This window comes from Peromyscus californicus, unplaced genomic scaffold (assembly GCF_007827085.1).
Source record: "Peromyscus californicus insignis strain IS unplaced genomic scaffold, ASM782708v3 Scaffold_6__1_contigs__length_162567912, whole genome shotgun sequence".
Classification (NCBI taxonomy): Eukaryota; Metazoa; Chordata; class Mammalia; order Rodentia; family Cricetidae; genus Peromyscus; species Peromyscus californicus.
This window is the reverse complement of record NW_026294584.1, coordinates 26,180,219-26,206,811: the sequence shown is the minus strand read 5'-3', so window position 1 is coordinate 26,206,811 and position 26,593 is coordinate 26,180,219. Positions and strand designations below refer to the sequence as shown.

The window sequence follows — 26,593 nt, the reverse complement described above, 5'->3', positions numbered from 1 at the left end:
CTATGGCCTCAAAGTAGTAAAATAGCAGCGACATTATTCTACTATAACATTATTTAATATGCTACAGTAATACAGAGAACATACGAAACAGCTAAATACTCTATAGAGGAAATTTATGTCATTTAATATAGTTTTTTTCTTCATTTTTAAAATTAGAAAGTTTATGTTATAATATAGAAAAGTTGTCAAGAGAAAGGACCCAGCCATTTTTCTTTAAGACTTTTACCCTTACCTTAGAAGACGAAGAGTCACATTCCTGACATATCCATCCATAGCCTGTTTGTTTAGGAGATTTTTTCAAAGGAGGATCTAAACAGCCAAAATGGTAGCACAGTCTGCATTCATCACATCTGTAGGGTAAGCAGATTCACAGTGTATCTAAATAATCAAAGTATTTATTTCAAAAACAAAAGGACAAAGTGTTATACATTACTACTTTAACACCTAATTCTACACTTTGCTCAGGAGATTCTGAAATTAATGTTTATAATAAAGGTGATCTAAATCTGAAGTAAATATTGTAGAGGAACATGGAACAGTCATAAAATTTGCAGGGTAACTGTCATTCAGAACATTCTGATAATAAAAATGTTAAGCATATATGAATGAATATGTGCAAAAAACTAGCAATGAAAAATTCAATTTTGAACTAATAGAATTAATCATTTGTCCAGTAGACTGTTTACAGAAGTCTAAGCTATAATTATTGCCATACAAATTATACTTCATTTCTGTATTTTTCCAAGTTAAAATATACTGTAAGTGAGCTTTCTAACATTTACAGCATGCTAACACAACCTGCAGCAAATACAATCTTTGTATGTTAAACAACAAAATATTTAAATGTACAAGAAGAGCCCATCTCAAGGACTGACTATTACTGGTTTTTGTCAAGTTCTCTCAGCGCACTTGGTGTCTCAAGTACTTCCAAGGATATTCACACTTGGCAATGTTTTGACAGTGTCTTGCCTCAGATGATGTACATAATCTAAGAAAACTACCATACCTATTCTTCGTTTCAGACAATCTCATCCTGCTGACAATGAAGAAAAATCTGTATTATTTCAGTGTTTTTAAAAAGAATTTTGCATCAACTGGAATAATAAGACCAACATGTAACCACCAATATCAAATTGTATACATTTTACAGAAGGGTTAGATTCCTGATTTTCTTTGTGCTTCAAATTAAAAAGAAATACTTAAAAAAAAAAAAACAATTGAATTCTCTTTATTACTCATTTCTCATGGGCTCTGAGTGTCAAGTCAATTAATTTACAAGCAAAACACCAAGGAAGCAATTTATTAAGCAGACTGCTTGAATACAATACAAAATTCCTATTTAATAAGCATTGGGAAAATACAGAAAGGAGTTAATCTTATGCATATGCCACAGAAAGAAAGAAAACTAACTTTAGGAAATGATCACAATAAAGGAAACAATAACCTATATTTTAAGTAAAAATTTCTTACCATGTTACAAAAACCTAGCCTCTCAAGAGCCAAGTTATCCAGGCACAAAACAGTGTGAGACAGTTACCTGCCATCGCTTATCCATTATTTCTCTACAACTCATTTCTTATCAATGAAATAGTAAATGAACTTTTCTCAAACCTTTGAGACTCAAGAAATTAACCATAATTATACATTTACTGTAATTCCAGTTACAAGAGTGAATAAAATAAAACAGAACTAATAAATGCTATATATTTTACCATTGGTTGAAATAAAAGCATCCAAAATATATTAAAAATTAGAATGTTCAAATACTGTTGCTCCGGCATTTAAAAATAAGATTATATAACTAATTTCAAATGTAAAATAAGAATACCATATAGTAAGCCCATACAATTCAGGGTCTTCCTTTCTCAATTGAACTAATTTATATTTCAGTGGCTAAAATTTCCATTACACTAAATATTGGGGTACAGAAACTTTTGAAGTATGACTTTTTTAAGCTGATGAGAAGGTCCAAATTCATAGATAGGAAAGGAACACTGCTTGAAGTACAGGGTCTAATATGTCACTAATCCTTGATGGCAAACTTATAAAGAGCACCATTATTTGGTTTATACCATTATTTGGGATACATAAAATGCCATTTCTCTTCTCTGCTACACTGGGATCATCAGTCCTGAGTGCAGTTGTTACTACATGTCTGTGTCAAGTCTCTGTAGTTAAAATACCATTCACCTACTGTTTTGTCTGATTTCTTACATTCAATTTTTCAAGTTTTTGGGGATTATTACTTGCTTAAAAACTACCAGCATTGCCTCCTAATATTATCAGTATATTTTTACAACAATAATTTTAACAATTTTCTTAAAGGAACTTCTGTATGCAGAATTTAGACCATCAAAACTATTGAGCTTGTGAAAACTGACAATGTTTGAAATGAGGCATCTAAAAATATATTTAAAAAATTTAAATGATCCAATACCTGTTCTGGTATTGGTAGCTCTTTCAGAAGATGCTGTGAAGCATTTGCTCTTTTGAGATGACCTAATTCTTCCTGACACTTTCATCAGAGTACATTTCAGGACGTCTTTCTCATGATGGTGGACAACTGGGGGTGTTAGGATAGTTCTCTAAGGTCCTTGCTTACTCACCAGGAAGTAAAAGCTGCAACTCCAAGTTTAAATAGCATAAAGCGGTGGTCTCTACCCTTAGGAACCACCAAAATCCAAGAGACAGAAAAAGAAACACAGAGAGAAACACCCCATTTGAAATTAATAGGTTTGCCAAGTAAATAATAAATATAAGATATCCAAAGGAATTTTACAAGTTATTTTCATGTAGAAAAAAAATTCATTAATTCTGTTAAACTGAAAGAAATCACAATTTTAGGTACTGGTTACAATTATCACCTAAACAGCAGAGGTTAAATCTAGCAGAATTTGCAAGAATTTGTGTTAACTATAGGGCCATTGATGAATTTCAGAGATATCATTAAAATCCTCAGAACATAGAATATAGAAGATTAAAATAATAGACCATAATACACATGCATACATACCAGTGTAAAATTTTTATCAAAATTTAGCAACTAGCAAATTTGGGCTACATAGAAAATTCAAGTATTTTTAAAACTCAAAAAGTAAGTCCATAGTGGCTATATTCTGAAAACTACAACGGTAAAAACAGTAACTGATCAATTTTACTTAGTTTCTAGTTTTAATAAGTACTTGAACAAATTTTAATTCCAACAATACAATAACACATACTTAATTTGTCAAAATAAAGTGAATAAAAACAAGTTTTCAAAGGAAGTCAATGACCCACAAAAGTATTGTGATATAACACAACATACTTTATTAAACAAAACAAATGTTTATGTAATAAAAACATTATATCAATAGCACATTATAATAAAAAAGAAGGCAATACCTTAAACATGAAAAGAGAATATAAAACTAGCATATGAAGAATGTGTCTTTAAATAAAATGTAAACCCAATGTTTAAAGTATGTTTAAAATATCTAATAAATACTGTGCACATTGGACTACAGAGTATCCTAACATTTACAGCTTAATGAAATTAAACAAACCCAATTTATAATGTAAAACAAAACCTGACTAATTATGTACCTATTAAATACAACTTCCTACATACTACATTCGTATTTGATACAGATACAAGTGACAGAGAAGTTCTATATGGTCTTTACACATTGATTTAGCAAAACATAGAGACTAAATAAATAAACACAGCTCTATTTGTAGTAAAATACTTACTTAGCATTATGATTAAGTATAGCACCCTAGACAAAGCAGAGAAAATGATTGATCTCCATAAGTGCTATGATCTACACAAGCATTAAATTGGGTGTTGAGTGACTATTGACAATGTTGAAACAAGCAAAAATATGTAACTGATTTATTTTTCTCTTGTGCCTAAAGGTAAGCTAATCAAGTGGTTCTCAACTCCTTTTGGGAGTCAAATGACTCTCTAACAGGGGTCGCCTAAGAACATTGGAAAACACAGATATTTACATTATGATTCATAACAGTGGCAAAATCACAGTTATGAAGTAGCAACAAATATAATTTTATGGTTGGGGGTCACCACAACATGAGGAACTATATTAAAGGGTCACAGCATTAGGAAGGTTGAGAAACACTGCTCTAAATGATTTAACTTTTCTTAATTTCCAATTAGTAAGTTCATTTGGGGCATACACTAAGTAACTACTTAAAAAAACACTAGATGAAATAAGTGAGTACACCTCCTAAGCAAGTAGTTTATGACTACATGATAAACTGGCCTTTAGAAAGAAACAAAATCTGTGGCTCAGACTTTAAAAGGGATGTACTGTTTCAGGATCACATTGGTGTTGACAATTGTGGATATTCTGTTACCTTAACGGAACACAGTACTCACTCAGTCTTCCCGCCCAGTCTATGCAATGCTGGATAAAAAACTGTCTCTGAAACTACATCACATTACATTTTTCACTTAGAAACAAGAGCATCAAGAGAACAGATTGGGGGTGTGGTGGGGTTCTGATTTTCCCATCAATTAGTCTTGAATATTAACACTGCTTAAATAAAACCTTACTAGCAATTCAAACACAAATTTAGCAACTACAGTGATAGGTTATTTCAGTGAACAGTGACCAATCCTTTCAATTAAATGTCTTAACAAACAGAATAAATATATACTGAGTTCCCTTAAAAATTTTAAATAATATGAACTGTCACAACACTCTTACATTCTATCAATGGTATGATACTTATAACTAAGATATTTTATTTCTTATAACATTTAACAATTTTAGTGCAAGCCATCTACATAAGCATTTTCTATACAAATTAATTAGAAACTGTGTTTTAAATCATATCTCACAAATTTCAGACCAATGTGGAACACATGAACCTATTTCATTAATGCTACTGGGGATGTCTCTCACCAGCAACAGTGAATGAGTGGGTGGCAGGACAGTCTAAAATTTTTCATTACAGGTGACTATAGACTGAAACACTATCTGGGAAAAGTGAAATCCAAGTCCACTTAAAGAGTGGATTCAATTCATTATCTACATCTGCAACAGCCAGCTTGCAACTTTAAAAGTAAAATGAAAAACAACAAAACAAAACAAAACAAAACAAAAAAACAGAACACAAAACAAGGCAATTCATACGAAAATACACAATAAGGTCAAGTATCTCTTCACAGCATGAGAGAATGATTAGACATTTCCATACCTGAAACACGTCTGCTTTGTTCTTTAATAAACTGATCTCCATCTGCTCATGCCCTTGGACATTTTTTAGCACCACAACCTGCTGTGTCCAAGCTCCACATAACTTTGCATTTCCTTGTTCATAATTAACTAATTATACTCCAATCAATAGCGTAGATCCTGATTTTACAATGTAAATCAGGTAAATGAGATAATGGCTAGGGGGTCAATCTCATTTTATTTACCAAGCCCAGCATGAACATTCAATTTCATTACATCTTATGTACCTGAACAGCAGTCAATCTTACTGGCAGGCCTATAGAACACCTTATGGTGATCGCTACAGGAAATAAGCCTACATTTTTTTTTTAAATAAAAAATCACTTGTAAAACCTGTCTCCGTTCACAATCCTTACTGTTATCTAAACTTACAAGGAGATGGCTCAGGCAGCTATGGATAAATTCCCCTTCATCTATCTTGTCATCTGTATATCTGCCTATGTGTCCTATTAAGTCTCTTCAACAGGTTTCACCAGTCAAAAATCATTTCAGAAATGAAAAAAAATATTTTGAAAACTGTTAATGTTCTAATCTATTGCAGCATCCTTCTGAATTCTTAAACAGATCTTGGTAAAATATTTCCATACTGTGAGTCAAGTAAAACATACCGATGAAGATGTATGTAAGAATGTTTAAAGTATGTAACTTTGAGTGCTTAAAAAGTGTTTCCCTAAGAAATAGGATATACAAACAGGGAAGTAGGGCAACTAAAATGAATATTATTTGTCAGAAATCTATTTTTTTTTTTTTTTTGGTTTTTCGAGACAGGGTTTCTCTGTGTAGCTTTGCGCCTTTCCTGGGACTCACTTGGTAGCCCAGGCTGGCCTCGAACTCACAGAGATCCGCCTGGCTCTGCCTCCCGAGTGCTGGGATTAAAGGCGTGCGCCACCACCACCCGGCCAGAAATCTATTTTTATGCCACATATAATATTGGATAAACATTCAGGAAACACAAAGTACAGTGATACATAAGTGATGTATAAATATCTAAATTTAAAACACAATACAGGCTAAAGCTAAACATTATTTTCATATGATACATAATCCTAACTCTTAAAAAACAAAACAAAACAAAACAAAACAAAACAAAACCCAAGAAACACAAAGACCAGGACATTTTGGGCAAGCAGTGTTGCTCTATTTGTGAAATAAATATTTAAATGAGTTTTTAAAAATGAAGGAAGTTGTACGTTGTATGTTTCAGAAGAAATTACTTTTCTACAAACCCTCTGTCCAGAAACAAGTATTTTGAGAAATTTGAGCCCCTTAAAGACATCAACATTCATTATTAATCAATACTGAATATATTATTTTAAACAAATAACTATACACAATTGTTCTCAAAGTAATCCTGACTTAGTAATCCCTGATCAGCTAAATCAACATTATTTTGAACCTGTTACAAATTCAGATTGTTTCATCTCATCACAAATCTACAGAATTAAAAACTCCAGAGAGGCAGGGAGAGAAATGTGGTGGAACAGGAGGACGAGAAGATGATAGCCAGTCAAGTCTCAACAAATTCTTCCTGTGACTCTGATGCATCACTACCATATCATCCACTGGGTATTTTTTCAGAGGCATTTAATTCCCTTCCCAATATTGTGTAACATGGTGTGTGTGTGTGTGTGTGTGTGTGTGTGTGTGTGTGTGTGTGTGTGTGTGTGTGTTGGCTTGCCATCCTGCTTCAGAATTGTCCACCATGGCTTTTGAGCTAGGATCTCTCATTCGCCTGGTACTTGTCCAATCTGTATGGTGGCTGGCCAGTAAGTCACAGAGACCCTTCTGTCTCTGGCCCCAGTACTCACTGGAATTACAAGTCTGACCCAGTATACCCAGCTGTTCACATGGGTACTGGTCCTCATGCTTATATGCACTTTACCAATTAAGCACTCTCCCAGCTCCTTCCTGACATTTTAATTTTCTTTCATTTCTGTTTCTGTGGCATATAACTGTCAAATACCTGAGCTGTCATTCCCCTTTACACATATTTGTAAGATAAATCATTCTGAAATATTTGCTTAGATAAACATTAATTTTGCTTTTTAATAGCAATGGACCAGTAATGGGCAAAAGCTAAGTTTCTACTGTTATTTAGAAGATTATTAGGAGAAAATATTTCATTTTTTTCTCTTCAGAAGATGGAGACTTTTAAGAAACTATTGTGCAACTTATACCGGTAATGTATGAAAAACATGTAACATGGGTTGTTTACCAAACTTGGAAGAGCATAATCTACCACTGAAAACTAAAACATGAAGAATGGTAATTGGCCTTTTCTAATGATAACCACTGTGAAAGGGATTTTGGTTAACAGTGCCATTACAACCACACTACCCATGATTTCTCAGAACTAAAACAGAAACGCAGAGGAAGGAAAAAGAAACCCTAATTAAAAAAATATCCACTAACGTTTTCTTACCTTATGCTAAAAGAAAGTTGGCCTAAGGCATAGTTCATTTGAAAATGCTAATCTGCTACTGTCATTTTTCATAAAATTTGTTGATGTTTGCCAACTTTTCCATAAATTAAGTAATAATAGTTGGTTCTTCTTTATACCTAAAGAAAGCATATTGCTTTTCCTAAGGATTATGGATATTTTCTCCAGTGCTATAATATCTACCAATAAATTAACAGCATCTTTATACATTATTTCCTACATGTTTAATTTTACTAAACATTTTATCCAGTCATATGATTCCTATAACTACAGATTACTAGAGATACCAACTTTACAATTACACACACATTGGCTATCTACAGCATTGTCTATTCTATTTCTACAGTTTATTCCAAATGCCCATATACCTGGAAAAATCCAAATCCACAATGATAAACAATGGAATTCCAAGATACAATTTGACAATTTACATGTGTATGTGCATTTCAATTTCAGCAGTCTCTTCTAAATCAGTTCAAGATAAATGGTGCAATATTCAAAATATTTCTGCCGTTGACTTAAAACTGGACCAGTAAAGCATGAAGATCAAATGTAAACTCTGTAAACCTCTGGGAAGACACAGGTGCTGGTGAAGATCTTTCAGCAGGCAGGTTGTATACTCAACAAGCTCTGTATCTCCCTCATTTCATAGCTTCACATTTAAGTTCAAAAAAGTAAAATCGTATGGAACACACAGAGTTCGTATTAAATGAAACAATAAGGAATGAATTTGGGTATTTCTGAAAAAAGTACCTACAGACTAATACAGATAGTACGTTTATTCTTGAGCTTAAATTCTAGTTATCATATGTCCATGCTAATATCAAGTGCTTTCATACTAGAAAAACCAGAAAGTTGTAATCTTCACCAGTCTTTCACTTTTGCTGAATATCACAAATAGAAATTAAATTTGAGTCTAGAGTTGTTCTCATTGAAGAATTTCTTTCATGTGTGAATACATGTAGTAAATAAGTTGATACAGACTTGCAGATCAGTGGCAAGCATTGTCCTTTTACAAACAAATAACGGAGGTAAGTGTTCAACAACAGGGAAGCACAGAGCATGTAATCCCACTGGCTTCCTTTAGTCTTCATTCAGTCCAAATACTGTATTGTCTCGAGCCAAAGGAGCAAGAGGGAAAGACATTTACCCACTAAAACAATTCTGACAAGACAATACCCACTGTTGTTTTTAATAATGCGTACACCAAGTGTTTCTGAGTATTGTAACAAAAAAAAAAAATGAGAAGGGGAGAAAGAAGAAAATAGAAAGAAAAAAGGAAAAAAATCCACGGGCAAATTAACTGCCTTGTCTACCCATATAACAGACCAATCAATTACATTCTATCCAAACCTGACAAGCAAAAGCACTTTTGAAGTGATAAGCTTATGGGAAGGACAAGATAGCTGTTCTCCTTTAGTTTATATGCTCTATTGAGAGTTTTATCCACATTTTAAAATCACACTTATAAAAGAGGTTTCCAGGACTGCCTCCGAGGATGAGCTGTGGCAGAGTTGGGTCTCATGAAGGGTATCTACACAGTAAAGTGATAAGAAAAGAGCATTAACATTTAAAGATCATAGCAGCTCCGTACTATGCCTTATGAAACATACTAATAATACCACAGTAGATTCAAATAACAAAGAGATAGAAATCCTCACCCTAAATGCCATGGTCTTGGGCAGGTTCTCACTGATTACAAGTGAATAGTTTAGCTTTTGAACACTGAGTTGCCTCCTCTTGTATTATTGGTAATAGTTTCGATTATCAAAATCAATCTATTTTATGAGAGAATGGCTTGAATATAAAGGAAATGTATTTGATCAATTATTATTTTGAAAAATTACTGAGAATGGCAATTTTACAATGCCTGAGGAAACATGCAACTATATCTCTATACTGTCTTCCTTTGAAAAAGACTGTATTAGAAATGCACGGCTAACATTATTTGCAAACTTTGTGTCTTGATTTTGAGAGGAAAAATCTTAAGGGCTTAGAGGGTATAAGTAACTTTTTTTTTTTAACTATGGTAGAAACAAAAGTTCACCATTTCTTTCACATATTTAGAACTGTAGAGATGACACAAAATTGCTAAATAGTCACACATCATTAAAAAAGTTCATTTTTTAATAAGTATTAGAAAGATGTGTTTAATGCTTCTAAGTTCCACTGAGAAAAAAGAAAGTGAAAAGAGGCACACAGAGAAATAAAGCAGTACTGAGGAGAGCTACCATGCCAAACTCACCAGAGACAAAGAAAGTGAAAACAAAACTTTTTCGACAAAGAAAAGACAAACATGTGAAACAATGCTAAGAGAAATGCTGTACTTATCAACATGAGAAGCGACAGCAAGAGCTGGACTCTGAACTCCTGTGCTAAAATTTTCAGTACTTTGATCTCTATGTGAAGAGCTTTTAGCACACTGGGAATCTGATGTTTACTTTGAACATTAAGCAGTACTAGGAAAACACATTCTAGAGGAAGTAACCTTTTATAATGCAAGCACATTTCACTCTCAATTATGAAAAAATAATGACGACTAACAGGTAGTGAAAAGAATTCATAATTACTTGTGATAGTCCTTTGAATATGGATACACAATTTATCAAGGAAATCCATTTTAAACTCCAACTCAATCCAAGTTGGATTTTAACTGTGGGAAAACCAAGCAGTTACTCCTAATATTTCCTTTCATATTAAATTTCATCAAATATTTTAAATCTAAATGCTAGAGTAAGCAGCATAACTTGTCTTCAGCTCTACCATGTCAAGATAAAAGACTGTATTATTTTAAATCAAAGCTCATGTTTTAACCTAGCAATTACTTTATCTGTATTTAGTAAGCTTTCTTTGAAATTAATATAGAAAAAATAGTTTTAAAGAGTTTCGCTGACGGATGAACCAGAAACTATAAACAAGTTCTGCAGTTTTATTATTAATTACTAATAATTATTAATTATTAATAAACAAGTTTTATTAGCTGTGTTGGTGTAAGAAGTACCTATTCCATCTGACTAAGCCACATACATTCAATCGGTGCAGTGTGGTGAGGTAGGATGCCTGATGCCAAATGCAAGGGCTTGATAGTTAAAATGACTTATATTCAATACTCACTTCAATCACACTCTACATTTGTGATCTTAGGCAAGTGATTTTCCACTTCCCCACTCACAGAATAAAATTAGCTTGTCTCCTATCTGTATTATAGAGATGGTTGCTGTGGGGATTATAGAGATCAATACGCAAAATCCTAGCAACACGACAGGAACACAATGAGTGGGAACTGGTATGAAAGCCAGCAGACCTGTCAAACACTACAAACTGTTTTATAGTAGAAAAGAAATTTTAATATATAACAATTCATACAATGTACTTTTAATATACACTTAACTCAATTTTACATTGTTTGCTGCTTCTATGCCACAGGTCACTCATATCTAAAAGATATGCACATCTTACAGGTCTTACCAGAACTGATGGGCGTAGTACATGTAGAGAACAGAGTCTGGGATGGAGAACCTCATATGAGAATTATTATAATTTCCAGGCCAAAGGTATCTGGAAGTGACATTCCTTTGTACCTGTTATAATACATCATTTCCTAGGTACCACAATTCACCACCAACCACCAAGTCTGTACCACACCGTCTGTCTCATTCCTTTTACCTCCTCCATCATTAATATGACCAAACTCACAAAGCCAATATAAAGTGGCTATATGAATACCATAAAGTAAGTTATTCATTTTCATTAAAAAAATGAAGTCAATAAACCCAAGAAAACAATGTAGTTGGGTTCTAACACTAAGGCGGATACTATTTGTTTTGTGGTTCTAAGGACTGAGAGTTTTAAGGGAAGACATGGGGGCTCACTTGGAGAGAAACTGTCCATTGCTGACGAGAGCTGTTTCACACAACAAGAAGTTTGAATATCGGTCTCTAACAGGAGCTTGTTTTCTGATGCTCAGTCAAAGCTGGGAGATAATACAAGTCCTAAATGAATGGCGAGGTTATACACTTCCAAATTCTTTTCAGACTTGGATATTACTTCTTTTTGGAATCTCTGTATTATAAATGTTACAAATTTTGAAAGGAAAAATGAAGGTTAAAGCTTTCATTTTTACAGATGAGAAAATGACTAAAAGTAACTTAATTCAAGGTCATTCATCTTGCCAGTAACAGAACTGATTAGAGATTCCGGTCAAGGTCATTCATCTTACCAGTAACAGAACTGATTAGATTCCAGTCTGCATGTTTGGATATGTACGTGTGTGTGTGTGTGTGTGTGTGTGTGTGTGTGTGTGTGTGTGTGTGTGTGTGTGTGTGTACAGAAATATAGATGGGTAAGTGTGCGCTTGTGTATGGAGGCTATAGGCTGAAATCAGGTGTCTTCCTCAATTACTCTCCAATGTACTATAGTTGTTATTTATTTTCTTGAGATGGAGTTTTTCATTTGTTCACTGATTCACAGGCTGGCTGGTCAGTAAGCACCAGCTGGGATCCTGTTTCTGCCTTCTGGTGCTGGGATTACAGACATACACCACCATATTAACTTGTGTATGGGAACTCAGGTTCCCATCCTTACATATGAAGCATTTTACTGACAGATCTCTCTCCAGCCCTAAGGAAAACTATTCTTGCTACATGATTAATATAACCATTGATGTATGTAATAAATAATATTTGTCTAAGTTAACAATATAAACATACTACAATGGAAAATAAGTTTAAAATTCAAAATTAATTGTATTGAATAAATGAACAAAACAAACATTTCACTGTTAAATGTGCCTGAAACCAGTGTTTTTTTCCTATTTTCAATTTAATATCCCAGAAACAACATATTTCACTATGTAAAGCTTCTGTGATTTTATGTGTCTGCTTTATAGTCATTTTATACAATCACAAAGAATTAAGTATAAATACTGGTAAATTAAAAATATGAGTCACACAAATTTACTTCAAGGTTTAGTTTTCCTGTTTATTTTAAATTTATGCAGGAATTATTAAAATGACAAGAGTACATTACAAAATTTAGTAATATTGTAAATATTACATGTGAGGGAGTAGGTTAGTCCCTATACATGTCTTAACAATATCACCAAATCAACCCAATTGGAACATTAGAGGGGAAAGGCATGGTAAGTGAACATTTTGTTTTTAGCCCCAAATTTTTTAAGACCTTAATAGGAAAAATGCAGTGGCAGCTGGGCTGCTTTCCTATCCAACTGTGAATGTTTGGAAACTAAATATCCCTTTCCCAATCTTTACTAACAGAAACATATCCTTTACAAATTACTTTTAAATGTAAGAATTCCTTTAGGGAATTCCGCTGAGTTTCTAATTCCTTCTTCAGAATCTAGTCTTTTCATGATGTATCACTAAGCATAACTTTAATTCTAAAGACGGTGACTTTAAATCACCAAGCATTACTTTTTATAAAGCAAGGTAGGTCAAAAGCAACAAGGAAAAATTCCTAGTGGAAGGGATGTTGAAAAAATTAAGAACAGCAATTAAAAGAAGCCAGTATTAAACTTTGCACTCTTCTGTGCTGTAAGCTTTCTTTGTTCTAACTGTCCACTAAACACTCAAGGCAGCTTAGGAATAAAGACAGAAAGTGCAGTGAAGAACTGCTGGTCTGGTGAGTAGGACAAAGGAGAGTATGTGACCTGCACAGCAGCTAAGACACTGGGGAAATTTCCCCAATGATATCAATACAAGAACTCAAATCCTGGATATTTTATCGGGCAAAAGAAAGACCCAGAGGTTACAGGAAATGGTATAACAGGCACAGACTAACAGTAAGGATGAACATATTCTCTATGCTGACTTCCAACACTGATCATCAATGAATGACAGCTCCCCTCCCCCAGCACCTGTCAGCCATTGTTGTCAGCTGTTTATTGATCCTGGCTATTTTGACTGGAGTAAGAAGAAATATTGAAGTAGTTTTAATTTGCTTTTTCCTGATTACTAAGTATGTTCAACATTTTCTGAGATGTTTTAGCCACTTTTATTTCTTTTTTTGAGAAGTGTCTATTCAAATACAGAGCCCACTTTTTAGTTGGGTCATCTGTTTCCTGTAATCTTTGTTTTTGTTTCTCTTTTCTTTTCCTTGTTTTCTTTTCCCCTCCCCTTCCCTCTCCTCCCCTCCCCTCTCCTCCCCTCCCCTCCCCTCCCCTCCTCTCCTATTCCTTCCTTCCTTCCTTCCTTCCTTCCTTTCTTCCTTCCTTCCTTCCTTCCTTCCTTCCTTCCTTCCTTCCTTCCTTCCTTCCTTCCTTTTGTGTATTCTGAATCAGATGTGCAGCTGGAAAAAATTCATGCCCACTCTGTGGACTTTGTCTTCACTGGTTTCTTTTGTTGTACAGACACTCTTCAGATTTCTGAGGTGCCATTTGTGAACTGTTGGTCTTACTTCTGGAGTGAATGGGATTCCCTTTCCTACACACCTATATTTTATAGGGTACTGCTTATGTTTTCTTCTACCATTTCTGGACTTTTGGTTTCACATAAGGCCTTTGATTCATTTGGCGTTTATTACTAAACAGGTCTAACTCCATTCGTCTATACATGGACATCCAGTTTTGCCAGCACCATTTGGTCAAGATGTTCTTTTCTCCAGTGTGCAACTACTATGGAAATCAGTGTGGAGAATTCTCTGAAAGATGAAGTAGATCTGATCTACCCTGTGAGTCACATACAGTACTCCTTGGCACATGTCCAAAGAACTTACCATCCTACTTCACAGATCCCTACTGTAGCCATGTTCATTGTTATTCACAATATCAAAAAAACGGGAACAAACTGAATGTCCTTCAACTAATAAATGGATAATGAAATTATGACATATATATACAATGGAATTCCACTTACCTATAAAGAAAAATGAAATCATGAAAATAGCAGATAAAGAGACGGAGCTAGAAAAAGTTATACCGAGTGAGGTAACACAGACCCTGAAAAACAAATGCCATATATTCTCTCTTATTTGTGGATCCTTGACCCCAATCTTTAGATATACAAATAGAAGCTGTAACAACTGCAGAATTCAGGAAAATGATAAAGGACCTCTGGGGTGGGTACAATAGTACTAGAAAGGTACACAGTAGGACACAGTGCTATGAGAGGGAAATGGCAAAAACTGGAGCAGCAGACTTCAGCTGAGGAGCGGGAAGGTATGGCAGCAGCAAGGAGAGAGAGAAGGAGGAGAGATATCACTAAGGATGGTGGAAAGAGACATAGGGAATCTATTGTTTTATAGTTACTTAAAATACATTAGATATGAAAATATACAAGGTTATGAGTGTATATACATATACAGCATGCAGTGAGTTTAAAAAAACAAATTCTTCAAATTCTAGTAACACACAGATGTATGTATGTGCATATATATTGTGTATACATAAATGTATATATACACACACATATATATTGCATTTTTGTTAGTTTGAACAAAATCTTAAAACATGTTTCTACTCACAGCTTTTAAAGTGTTTATCAGCTGTAGTTATTTCCAGGTGGAAGTTTTAGGGTCACCACAACAGAATAAAGGCAATTTATACCAAGCCCTTAGCCAACACCAAATTAAATGGAGAGAAACTCAAAGCAATTCACTAAAATCAGGAATAAGACAAGTGTGCCCACTCTTCCCATATCTATTCAATACAGTACTTGAACTCTTAGCTAGAGCAATAGACAACTGAAGGAGATCACGGGGATACAACCTGGAAAGAAGTTTAAGTTTTGGTATTTGCAGATGATCTTACAGTATACATAAATAAGTGACCCGAAAACTTCCATCTGGAAATTCCTACAGCTGATAAACACTTTCAGCAAAGTAGCTGGATATAAAATTAACCCACAAAAATCAGTAGCCCTCCTATATACAGATGGCAAATGGACTGAAAAAAAAATTGGGGAAATAACAATTTTCCCAATAGCCTCAAATAATATACAATACCTTGTGGTAACTCTAACCAAGCAAGTAAAATACTTGTATGATAAAAAGAGTAAGACAGTGAAGAAAGAATATGAAGGAGAGAGCAAAAGATGGAAAGATCTCCCATGCTCACGCATCAGTAGGGTTGGTATAGTAAAAATGGCCATCCTAACAAAACCAATCTACAGCTTTAATACAATCCTCATCAAAATTCTAACACAATTCTTTACAGATCTTGAAAAGTCCATCTTCAGCTTTATATGGAGACAAATACACTCACACATACACACACACACACACACACACACACACACACACACACACACACACTAAAAAAAACTAGGCTAGCTAAAGAAAGGATCTTGACTACTAAAAGAACTGTTGGAGGTTGTGGGATGACTCATCCCTAACAGGCTTGAGGGCCAGCCCTCCCAAACAAGTAAAAAAGATACTTTCCAAGAGCCAACCTGGGTCTGCCTAGGGGCCTTAGCAACAGCCGCTGAAATATGATTTGGAGAGGACCCACACCAATGAGAGGCAGCCATGTCACATCAGCAGATGCATATTCATCAGACCTCCCCCCAGGGTGGGATGGAGGGTATATAAGGCTTGCCTCTTCCTAAATAAACTGAGCTTGTTGTTTCAACATTCTCCCAGAGTCTGTGCGCCTACTTGGCCCCCTCCCCCAAAGGGAACAACAGCACAGGACCCTGCTACAGGAGGTATCACCATTCTGAATTTCAAATTGTACTATGGAGTTATAGTAATACAAATATCATAGTATTGGCACAAAAACAGACACATTGTTCAAGAGAATTGAAATAAAGACCCAGACATAAACCTACACACCTATAGACACCTGATTTTTGTCAGAAATACACACTGGAAAAATGACAGCATCTTTAAAACATAGTGCTTGTCAAACTAGATGGCTTTCATGTGGAAGAATTCAAATAGATCCATACTATCACCCTGAACAAAACTTAACTCCAATGGATCAAAGACCTCAACATAAAACCAGATACATTGAACCAGATAGAAAAGAAAGTGGGGAATAGCCCTGTACTCACTGGCTTAGGAAAAGACTTTCTGAACAGTACACTCTTACCATAGGTACTAAGATCAACAATTAATAAATAGACCTCATAAACCTGGAAAGCTTCTGCATGGCAAAAGACACCTTCATTTGTACAAAGAGGCAGCGTACAGAATGGCAAGATTTTTTTTTTTACCAACTACACATCCAATAAAAAGTTAAAATCCAAAATATATACAGAACTCAAGGGTCCTCACAAGAAACACCAAGAGAAACTAACAAATTCAAGAAGCGTCCACACCTTCTACATTGATATTGACCACCATGGCCTTAATCATCAGTGACTACCATCAAATGTACTTTCATCTATCTTCCAAAGTCTTTTTAATGGTAATGGGTGCCTGACGCTTCTACTTTGAGGAAAAATAGACCTGATTTGTTTGTTTGTTTGTTTTGTTTTTTCTAGTGTGCACAGGTATTTCATGAGGTACACTGCTTCAAGCTTTGGGCAGAACACAGCAACTCTGTTATGTTCTAGGAGCTTGAACTGGCTGCTGCAATAATTCTATTAACATAGGACAGACTTGATAAGTGAACCTTTACCTATTAATTTTTTAAATACATGGAGTCTTACACAGTTACTTAAAAATGATTTGAGCTGAGGTTTTGTAGAAAGTATGATGACCAATAAGCAACCCTGTCTATACTGGTTTCAGAAAAGCAAACCATCATTTTTAGAATTTATTATCTCTTCTTAAGACAGTACCTTATTAAAACAAGGTTACACAAATTCACTATTATATTTACATTTATCCTTGACAACTGTATCCTGTTATTTAACCAAAGTTTGTTTTATTGTACCCATACTTTAGTTCTTTGGTAAAAGAAAGAAAAAGATTTATGAAAACATTTAAAGTGCAATGACCCAGTTTTTTCTATCTTTCTTAAATACTGTATTTTTATATTTCCCTATTTCTAAGATACTTAGACATTTCATCTTAAAAACTATAGTGACTCAAAGAGAGGTAAGTGTTCATGACTATACTATTGAAATGATAACCTTAAGATTTAAGTGTGCAGTTGTTCGTGTATTCATTGTGTATGTTTATCATTTTAAGTGCTAAGTTAATTCACAAAGTCAAGGACGGTTAAGTGCGATATAGTCCCTAAGTTACAACTGGTTGAGCTCTGTGATAACTGACTTGATCAACCACATGAAAGTAATTCTTTAATATATTCTCTACAAAGAGCATCAAGGGGAAGAGGTCTGCTTTAAATGAAATTGTTAGGGACCCCTCTAACTGCTCAGTGAATCAGATCAACACAGCTGAAGACAAAAGATAGGTATAGGCAAATGGAATCAATAGGATTCAGTCATATTCCACTAAAATTACATCAATCACTCACGCTCCTTTTTTTTCTGAAACCTTTCTACTCACTCTTCTCTTTTCTTGTTATTTTTTTGTATTAATTACTAAAGGGTCACAAAATTGCCTAGTTTTACCAAGGATCTTTTTGTCTGCAACTATACATCCTTTTAAAAAGTGAGTAAAATTTGATGTTCAGCACTGCGCACACTGAGTAAAGATTTTCAATCATTCTTCTAAATGTTTCATTTGTTAAAAAGTATTTTTACTAGCATTTCAAAAATTTACTTCATCACTAGATTTAGATTTAGATTCTAATCTGTGTCCTACCCTTTAAAGATACTGAAAAATGTTCATGTATTCAATCATCAAATTAAGTAGAGCATATAAAAAAGTCCCAAGAATTCAGTAGATCATGGAGTCATTCTGTGGGGAGTTTCCATAGAAACCAAGGAAAGTTGCATTTGAATTGGATCCTGAAGAAGCTAAGTATGTTTTAGAGGTATGAAAAGGAAGACAGGCTTCTTCGAGAAGAAGATGGGAGTAAAAACACAGGACAGGACTGCTAGCTTCATGTTTCTATAGGTTTGGGGAAGGCGGCATATTCACATAAAGGACATACATAAAATAAAACCGAGATGGCATATGAATACCTAGAGAGATGTAGGAAGATCCAAACACAGGTCACCTAAGGCTGCATCTAAAACTGAAAACAAAAGACAGACTGCAGCCAGGTTTGGAGGGTCTTGTAGGCTAAATTGCAAAGTCTGAATTACCTTGCAACAAGTGGACAGTCCATGGACAAGTTTAAGTACAATAAAAACAAGATCATGTTTTAGAAAGACAGCTGTATTAAAAAAACTAAAGGTGTCCACCTATAGTTTATTGCAACAATTCAAGAGACTTACAGAATATACCATATATTTTCTCACTATAATCCTAGAGGTGAAATCTATGATCCCTCATTTACAAATAAAATCCAAAACACATAGATTATGTAGCCAGCTCCAAGTCATACCCAGTAAGTGCTGGGCAAAGACCTGAAACTAAACACTTTGGAATTTGAGTATTTAGCCACTACTGTTTTTATTTTGTTCTTTTCCAGCTGCTCCCATCCCCATGTTTGACTACTAATACACTGAGTTAAAACAAAACAAAAACTACGTTATGAAGATTTTAAGAAAAGATAAAGTACTATGGGATGTCCTGTATGCTGTGAATATATGTTGCTATGATTGATTGATAAATAAAACGCTGATTGGCCAGTAGTCAGGCAGGAAGTATAGGCAGGACAAAGAGAGAGGAGAATTCTGGGAAGTGGAAGGCTGAGGCAAGGAGATACTGCTAGGCGCCTTGATGAGGAGCAGGATGTAAAGTATTGGTAAGCCACGAGCCAAGTGGCAAGGTATAGATAAATAGAAATGGGTTAATTTAAGATTGAAGAACTAAATAACAAGAAGCCTGCCACGGCCACACAGTTTATAAGTAATATAAGCATCTGAGTGATTATTTTATAAGTGGGCTGCGGGACTGCATGCAGCTTGGCGGACCTGGAGAGAAACTCTCCAGCTACAATAAATTATTTAGGAGGAAGACTATTCACTGATAATAAACAATGAAAAAAAGACATAATAGATGAGTACTTAGAGAATAAGAGGGAAATTACACCCAGCAGTTTGGATTTCTACAATGGAAATAATCCTCCCATTCAGCATCCAACACAGAACACATAATCAACACCCTCAAAAGCCAAAATGCAATACAAAAGATGACATTTCAGCAAGTGGCTTTGCCATGTTTTGAAATTAGTGTCCATCTCAAGTTAACAAAAGGCTAAAGAAAATAAGTAAGCTGCTTTAAATCAACAGAACATGATTCATGGTCTAGTAAGGAAAGAAGGTGATATCACAATGTATGATAAAAATTATTTTAAATGGCAGTGCCTTAGCAGATCTTTAAAAACATGTCACACAAAACTACACATGGCCATTTCACAAGAAAAGAGATAAAAATGTTCATTACCTAAGTAATATATATTAGCCAGCTACTTTATAATATCACATCAGTTTTCCCTTTTTCAAATATAGAGATTTGAATTTCAATTTCTAAAAAGAATCAAAATAAAACAAACAGAAAATTTATTAACCTAGAAAAGTATTTGCAGTGTCTACAAGGCTATGTACTAAAAGTCATTAAAAAAAAAATTCCCCATGGAGGAAGGATTGTAGGAGCCAGAGGGGTCAAGGACACCACAAGAAAACTCACAGAATCAACTAACCTAGGCTCATAGGTGTTCACAGAAATTGAACTGACAACCAGTGAGCCTGCATGGGACTGACCTAGGCACTCGGCATATGTTACAGTTGTATAGCTTGGTGTTTTTGTGGGACTCCTAACAGTGGGAACAGGGGATGTCTCTGACTCTTTTGCCAGCTTTTGGGATCCTATTCCTCATACTCAGTTGCCTTGTCCAGCCTTAATACGAGAGGAGGTGTCTAATGTTACTGCAATTTTGATAAGCCATGTTTGGTTGATATCCATAGGAGGCCTCTCTTTTCTGAATAGACAGAGGAGTGGATGGGCAGGGTGGGTGGGGGTTTTGGAGGCAGGGACTAGGAGGAGAAGATGGAGGGGAAGTTGTGGTTGGTCAGTATGTTAATAATAATAATAACTCCCCTTAAAAAGTGGCATTGATATATAATAAAATCCAAATGGCATCAGTAAGGAACAGTTAATTTCACAGTTACAAAATACAATCGAAATGCCAATTTCTATTCATTAACAGGGAACTATTATAGTAAGTTATCCTTATATTCATATTAGGGTACGTTTTATTACTTTTTTCATTTAAAAGTATCAGATAATTAACTACAGGTAACTGCAGCTAAGGGACACTACTACAGGCTAAAGTAATATACTTCTTCAAAGGTAAAGACTTAGTGGAATTAAGAAGTAACTTTTTAAAATTAATCCAAGAAGTTAAGATATATGTTTTAACACACTGTGACAATAATTAACCTTTAAAATAACCTTACACACACACACACACACACACACACACACACACACACACACACACACACACACGCGCGCGCGCCAAAAACCTAACAAGGGTCTAAGAGATAGCTCGGTAGGCAAAGTACTTGCTGAGTAAACATGAGTGCCAGAGTTTAGATCCCCAGCACTCATGTAAAAGTCAGACACCGTGTGTCTACAACCCAGTGCTACACAGAGATAGGAAGACCTCCAAAGCTTATTGCATCAGTGAACTCCAGATTCAGTGGGAGATACTGTCTCAAAACTAAGACAGACTTTAAATTCAAGCAGGAAGAGGTTGGTTACTGCTACAGTTCTTGCCAGGTGCATCATCAGTAGACACATTTTTCTAGACCACTACTGTAGCTCACTTCTACCTTGGTAGAAGGGATATGGCCCCTAAGGGGCTACCCATGCACCAACACATTGTTCTATACATACACATGCACATACAAGTAGCACTAAGTGGACTCAGTGGATTTAAAAACATAGCACATGAGGTTGGGAAGTAAAAGGAATATAGAGAAAGGATGGGGAGATTTAAGAGGGGAAGGAATGGGGGTGAACTTCATCAAAACAAATATGCATGAATGAAATTATCAACCATTTGAAAAATAAATGTGGTTTACTCAAGGCAAAATAAATTAGAAAGAAAAACAAATATGGAAGGTGACAGAGGATGACATATTGCACAAGCAAGTGTACCTGAAGATACACATACATACATGCATATACCATGCACACAAAGCAAATTCTATCAATCACCCAATTAATCTCTTTTTTTCAGAATATTCTTGCCTTGTGACGATTTTCCATCTTCCTGGCCATGCTTATTGAGTCCTTCTACTCTTCTCGAGGCCTAGGGCATGCTAGGCAGATGCTACCACCTGAGCTACTGCTACAGGCCTCCATGAAGGCACTTTTGAACAAGGCATATTTTAGGAGGTTCTCATCTCCCCCACCCCTGCTACCCAAAAATCAACCTTGTCACCTCCATGAGTCGCTTTTACTTTTTCAGGTCACATGTGTCCTTTTGCTACCCCTGTCCTTCCTCATAACTTCCTTATTACCCTCTCTTGGCCTTCTTTTAGTTACTTAGGCTTTACCCACACTTATACACACATGTGCACATGCATGCACACATACGTATGAGAGACTCAAATCTACATATAAGAGAAATGAACAATGATCTTGAGTTTAGGTTGTCTCACTTAAGTTTTGAACAGAAATGTTGAATTCTTCAAAGTTGAAGGAGTATAATGACCAAACCCAAAGAAGGAATCCTAATACTGTTTGATGTAACTTCTATGTGATTTAGAAAATCTGAGAATCTGTGGTTTGCTTAGTTGGCGCAGAATTGGTTGTGATTCACAAGATACCAGAACTACTGAAGTGAAACCTTGCTTTGCTGGGACAACTGATGTCTGGTCAGTTGGAGCTAAGAAATCAGCAGTGACTAAGAGGGGACGAGCATCATGGATTTCCCAGGAAAGGGGAAATAGAAGAGATCTCTTGGGTAAACTGAGGGTGGGGGTGGGGGTGGGAACTTGAGGGAGCTGGTTGGGCGGGCTGGGTACAGGAGGCTGGTTGAGGGTGGGACAGAGGGGGAGAGTAAAGAAAGAGACATCTTGATGGGGGAGGGCACACTTCAGGGACAGGGAAAAACCTGGTGCCAGGGAAATTCCCAGGAACCCACAGGGATGACCCCAGCTAAGCAATAGTGGAGATGGTGCTTGAACTGGCCACCTCCTGTAATCAGACTGGTGACTACCCTAATTGTCATCAGAGAGCCTTTATCTAGTAACTGATGGAAACAGATGCAGAGATCCACAGCCAAGCACTGGGTGGAGTTCCTGAAGGCCTCCTGAAGAAAGGGAAGAGGGGGTGTACAAGCCGGGGGGGGTGGGGGGGGGGGGGGGGGGGGGGGGGCGCGTGTCAAGGTCATGGCAGAGGAAACCAGAGACAGATGACCTGAGCTCATGGGAGCTCATAGACACTGGATCAACAGTTAGGGAGCCTTCATGGGACTGACCTAGGCCCTGTGTGTACGTGTGTGTGTGTGTGACAGCTGTGCTATGTAGCTTGGTCTGTTTGTAAGGCTCCTAGCAGTGAGATCAGCACCTGTCTCTGGCACTTAGCTGGCTTTTGGGAACCTGTTCTCCATGCTGGATTACCTCATACAGCCTTTTTGCAGGGGGACGGGCTAGGTCCTACCTCAACTTGATGTACCATGCTTTTGTTCAAGCCCATGGGAGGCCTGCCCCTTTCTGAATGGAGATGGAGGAGTGGATGGGGAGGGAGGAAGATGAGAGTCAAGGGGAGGGGCAGGAGGAGAGGAGTGGGGAGAACTGTGGTCTGTATTTAAAATAAATGAAAAAAATGTTAATTAAAATTTAAAAAAAAGCCGGGCGGTGGTGGCGCACGCCTTTAATCCCAGCACTCGGGAGGCAGAGCCAGGCGGATCTCTGTGAGTTCGAGGCCAGCCTGGGCTACCAAGGGAGTTCCAGGAGAGGCGCAAAGCTACACAGAGAAACCCTGTCTCGAAAAACCAAAAAAAAAAAAAAAAAAAAAAAAAATTAAAAAAAAAAAGCAGCATCACTGAGGTAAAATATTCTGGGAAGTGTTCCTTAGAGTTAGCACACAGAAGCTATGTTCCAGAGGCAACCAAGGCTGTACCTTGAACTGAAAGCTGAACCTCGTAGTGTAAAAGTCACCCAGGTGGTAGTATAGTTTTGAAGGCATAAGGGGTCATGGAGAGCAGCTGAGGCCTGGTACTGTGAGAGGCCAGTACAGGCGACTGGTGAAGGTGCAGTCTCAATAGCAGCTGAAGCTCCAGGATTAAGGGAGTCAGTCAATGAAGAAAAGTTAATGCTCGGCACCATGAAGAGAGCCTATGATAGGCTACTGGTAAAAGTGCAGTCCAGTTGTAGCAAGAGACCCTAGTGTTTTGGATATCCCAGTACTATGAGATGACTGCCAAGAACAGCAGCAGCAGTGGAGTGGAGCCAATGGAGCCTAGAGGACAAGCTCTGTGTGCTGCAGAGGGCAAAGTCTGAGAAGTGACAAAGGGCCTTTGGAGGCCCTCACAAGATGCTGAGTGGATCCCCGGATTGGGAACTGAGTGATTCAACAGCTGGAGTTTGGTTTTGGCTTTTCAGATTGTGACTGGCTCTTCCCTCTTGAAGCAAGATATTAACTTATTTTTGACTTTTATAGGAATCTACTGCTGAGAAACATTGGATTTTAAGACTCTGGATGTTAGAGTGGCTATTTTAAAGAGACTGAAATTTTAAGTGTTTGATTTTTATTTGTTTGTTTGTTTGTTTATTTATTTATTTATTATGTATATAATAATACACGCCTACACGCCAGAAGAGGGCACCAGATCTCATTACAGATGGTTGCGAGCCACCATGTGGTTGCTGGGAATTGAACTCAGGACCTCTGGAAGGGCAGCCAGTGCTCTTAACCTCTGAGCCAGCTCTCCAGCCGTGTTTGATTTTTAAAGACTGTGGGACTTTTAAGTTTATGAAATGTTTTATATTGTACTGTCGATATTAATGTATGATCTGGGGGATGAACAAGAAAGGAAAGGCTGTGGTTTAACAGTGAGGAATTTGTGTGTGAAGCTGACAAGGAGTCAGTTGTGTTGGTTAGTTTTATGTCAACTTGACACAAGCGAGAGTCATGTTAGAGGTAACTATTTTCTCAAGTGAGAAAATGCCTCCATCTTGGAGGGCCCAGTCTACTGGGGGTGGGGCCATCCATGGGCTGGTAGCCCTGGGTTTTCTAAGAAGGCACATTGATCAAACCAGGGGGAGCAAGCCAGTACGACTACCTGCTATGGCCTCTGTATCAGCTTCTGTCTCCAGGTTCCTGCCCTGCTTGAGTTCCTGTCCTCACTGTTTTTGGTGATGAACTGTTACATGGAATTGTGATCTTATTTTGGTCATGGTGCTTCATCAGAGTAATGATAACCCTAACTAGGACAGCCAGCCACAAGACATTCTAGGATTCACTTGTATTCTCAGTTTCCTAACGTGTTTTCCCCATTTATCAAACAGAGAAATTTGAAGTATATATTATGTGTCTTCTTCAATCACTCTTTGAGACAAGGTCTGCCTGAACTTGAAGCTCACTGCTTTGGCTAAACTGGCTGCCCAACAGTCTTCCTGGACCCTTCTCTTTCCACCACATATTTACATGTATGAGACACTATGTTCAGCTTTGTTACATGAGTTCAGAGATCAAACTTAGGTTTACATGGCTGTGTAGTAAGCACTTATCTTTTTGAGAAATCTTCCCAACCCCCAAAATTGCTTCTTTTGTTGTTGTTGTTGTTTGTTTGGCAGGGTTTGACTATGTCGCCCTGGCTGGCCTGGAACTCCTTATATATACCAGCAGGCCTAGAAAGGACAGAGGTCTGCCCACCCCCACTTCCCAAATATTGGGATCAACAATGTGTACCACCATTCCCAGCTCCAAAATGGCATTTTTGAGCCAAATCTTCGATCAAGGTTTCACACAACTTAAATATTCTTTGTAAACTCTGAAAAAGGTGATTGAATAGAACTGAAATTAATGTACATAATAATTCACTTAACTATCCCCTTAATTCTAGGCATTTATACTGGTTACAAATAATTTCTAATACTATAAAAAGTTCTATGAGGAATATTCATATATACAACTTGTGAGTGTAGTGTGTGTGTGTGTTTTTTTTGTGTGTGTGTGTGTGTGTGTGAGTGTGTGTGTGTGTGTGTGTGTGTGTGTGGTAACTGCACAAACATATTAAGGGGTCAAATCTGTTAAAGACAAATATGTTTCTTTCACATGTACTTCCTAGATTTTATGTACACACAAACTCAAATATACATGTACGGCATAAAAACAGAAGCAAAACTGTCTAGGGCATTGACCTACTGGGGATCAAATGACCTTTTCACAGGGGTCACTTAAGGTAATCTGAAAACTCAGATATTTACATTATAATTTGTAACAATAGCAAAATTACAGGTATGAAGTAACAACAAAAATAATTTTGTGGTTGGGGGTCAGCACACATGAGGAACTGTATTAAAGGGTTGCAGCATTAAAGGTTGAGAACCACTGCTCTAGGGGAACAGAAGGAACAAGGGAAGGCAGGGAACACAGGAGATATAACTTTGTATGGAAATGTCCTTGTGTAACACAGTGCCATGCACACTGAATACAATCAATAAAATAAATCTATGTTAATTTCTGGATATGCATCTGGAAAGAATCTTACAAGTACCACTTCTTCAGTAACCGCAGGTTCACATTTAATGCCTTTGATTCTTACTGCTAGGCTGGTATCTAGAAAAATCAGACTTATTTAATTTTCATGTGGCCAGAAAGAGAAACAAAGGCACATGAAACTAAGTCTGTGGAATAATTTAAATAAAGCTATAAAGCTTTTCTGATTTGTTGAAATGCCATTCATGATCACAGTTTACTTGAAAAAAGGAAGACACTCAAAAGAAAATGTAACCTGGGCAATATAATTGAGAGAATG

General features: G+C 36.4%; 1 protein-coding gene across 4 annotated transcripts in view; it reads right to left on the bottom strand.

The window, feature by feature from the left end:
• Phf14 (PHD finger protein 14) overlaps positions 1–26,593 on the bottom strand; it is a 164,378-nt gene that overhangs the window by 31,733 nt on the left and 106,052 nt on the right. For 3 of the 4 annotated variants that reach the window (XM_052721042.1, XM_052721044.1, XM_052721041.1), the window contains one exon: positions 233–350. In XM_052721042.1, coding sequence (XP_052577002.1) covers positions 233–350 — 118 coding nt within the window. Of the gene's footprint in view, positions 1–232; positions 351–1,284; positions 9,215–26,593 lie in introns of those variants that run through there. The other variant, XM_052721043.1, reaches the window with a different exon arrangement.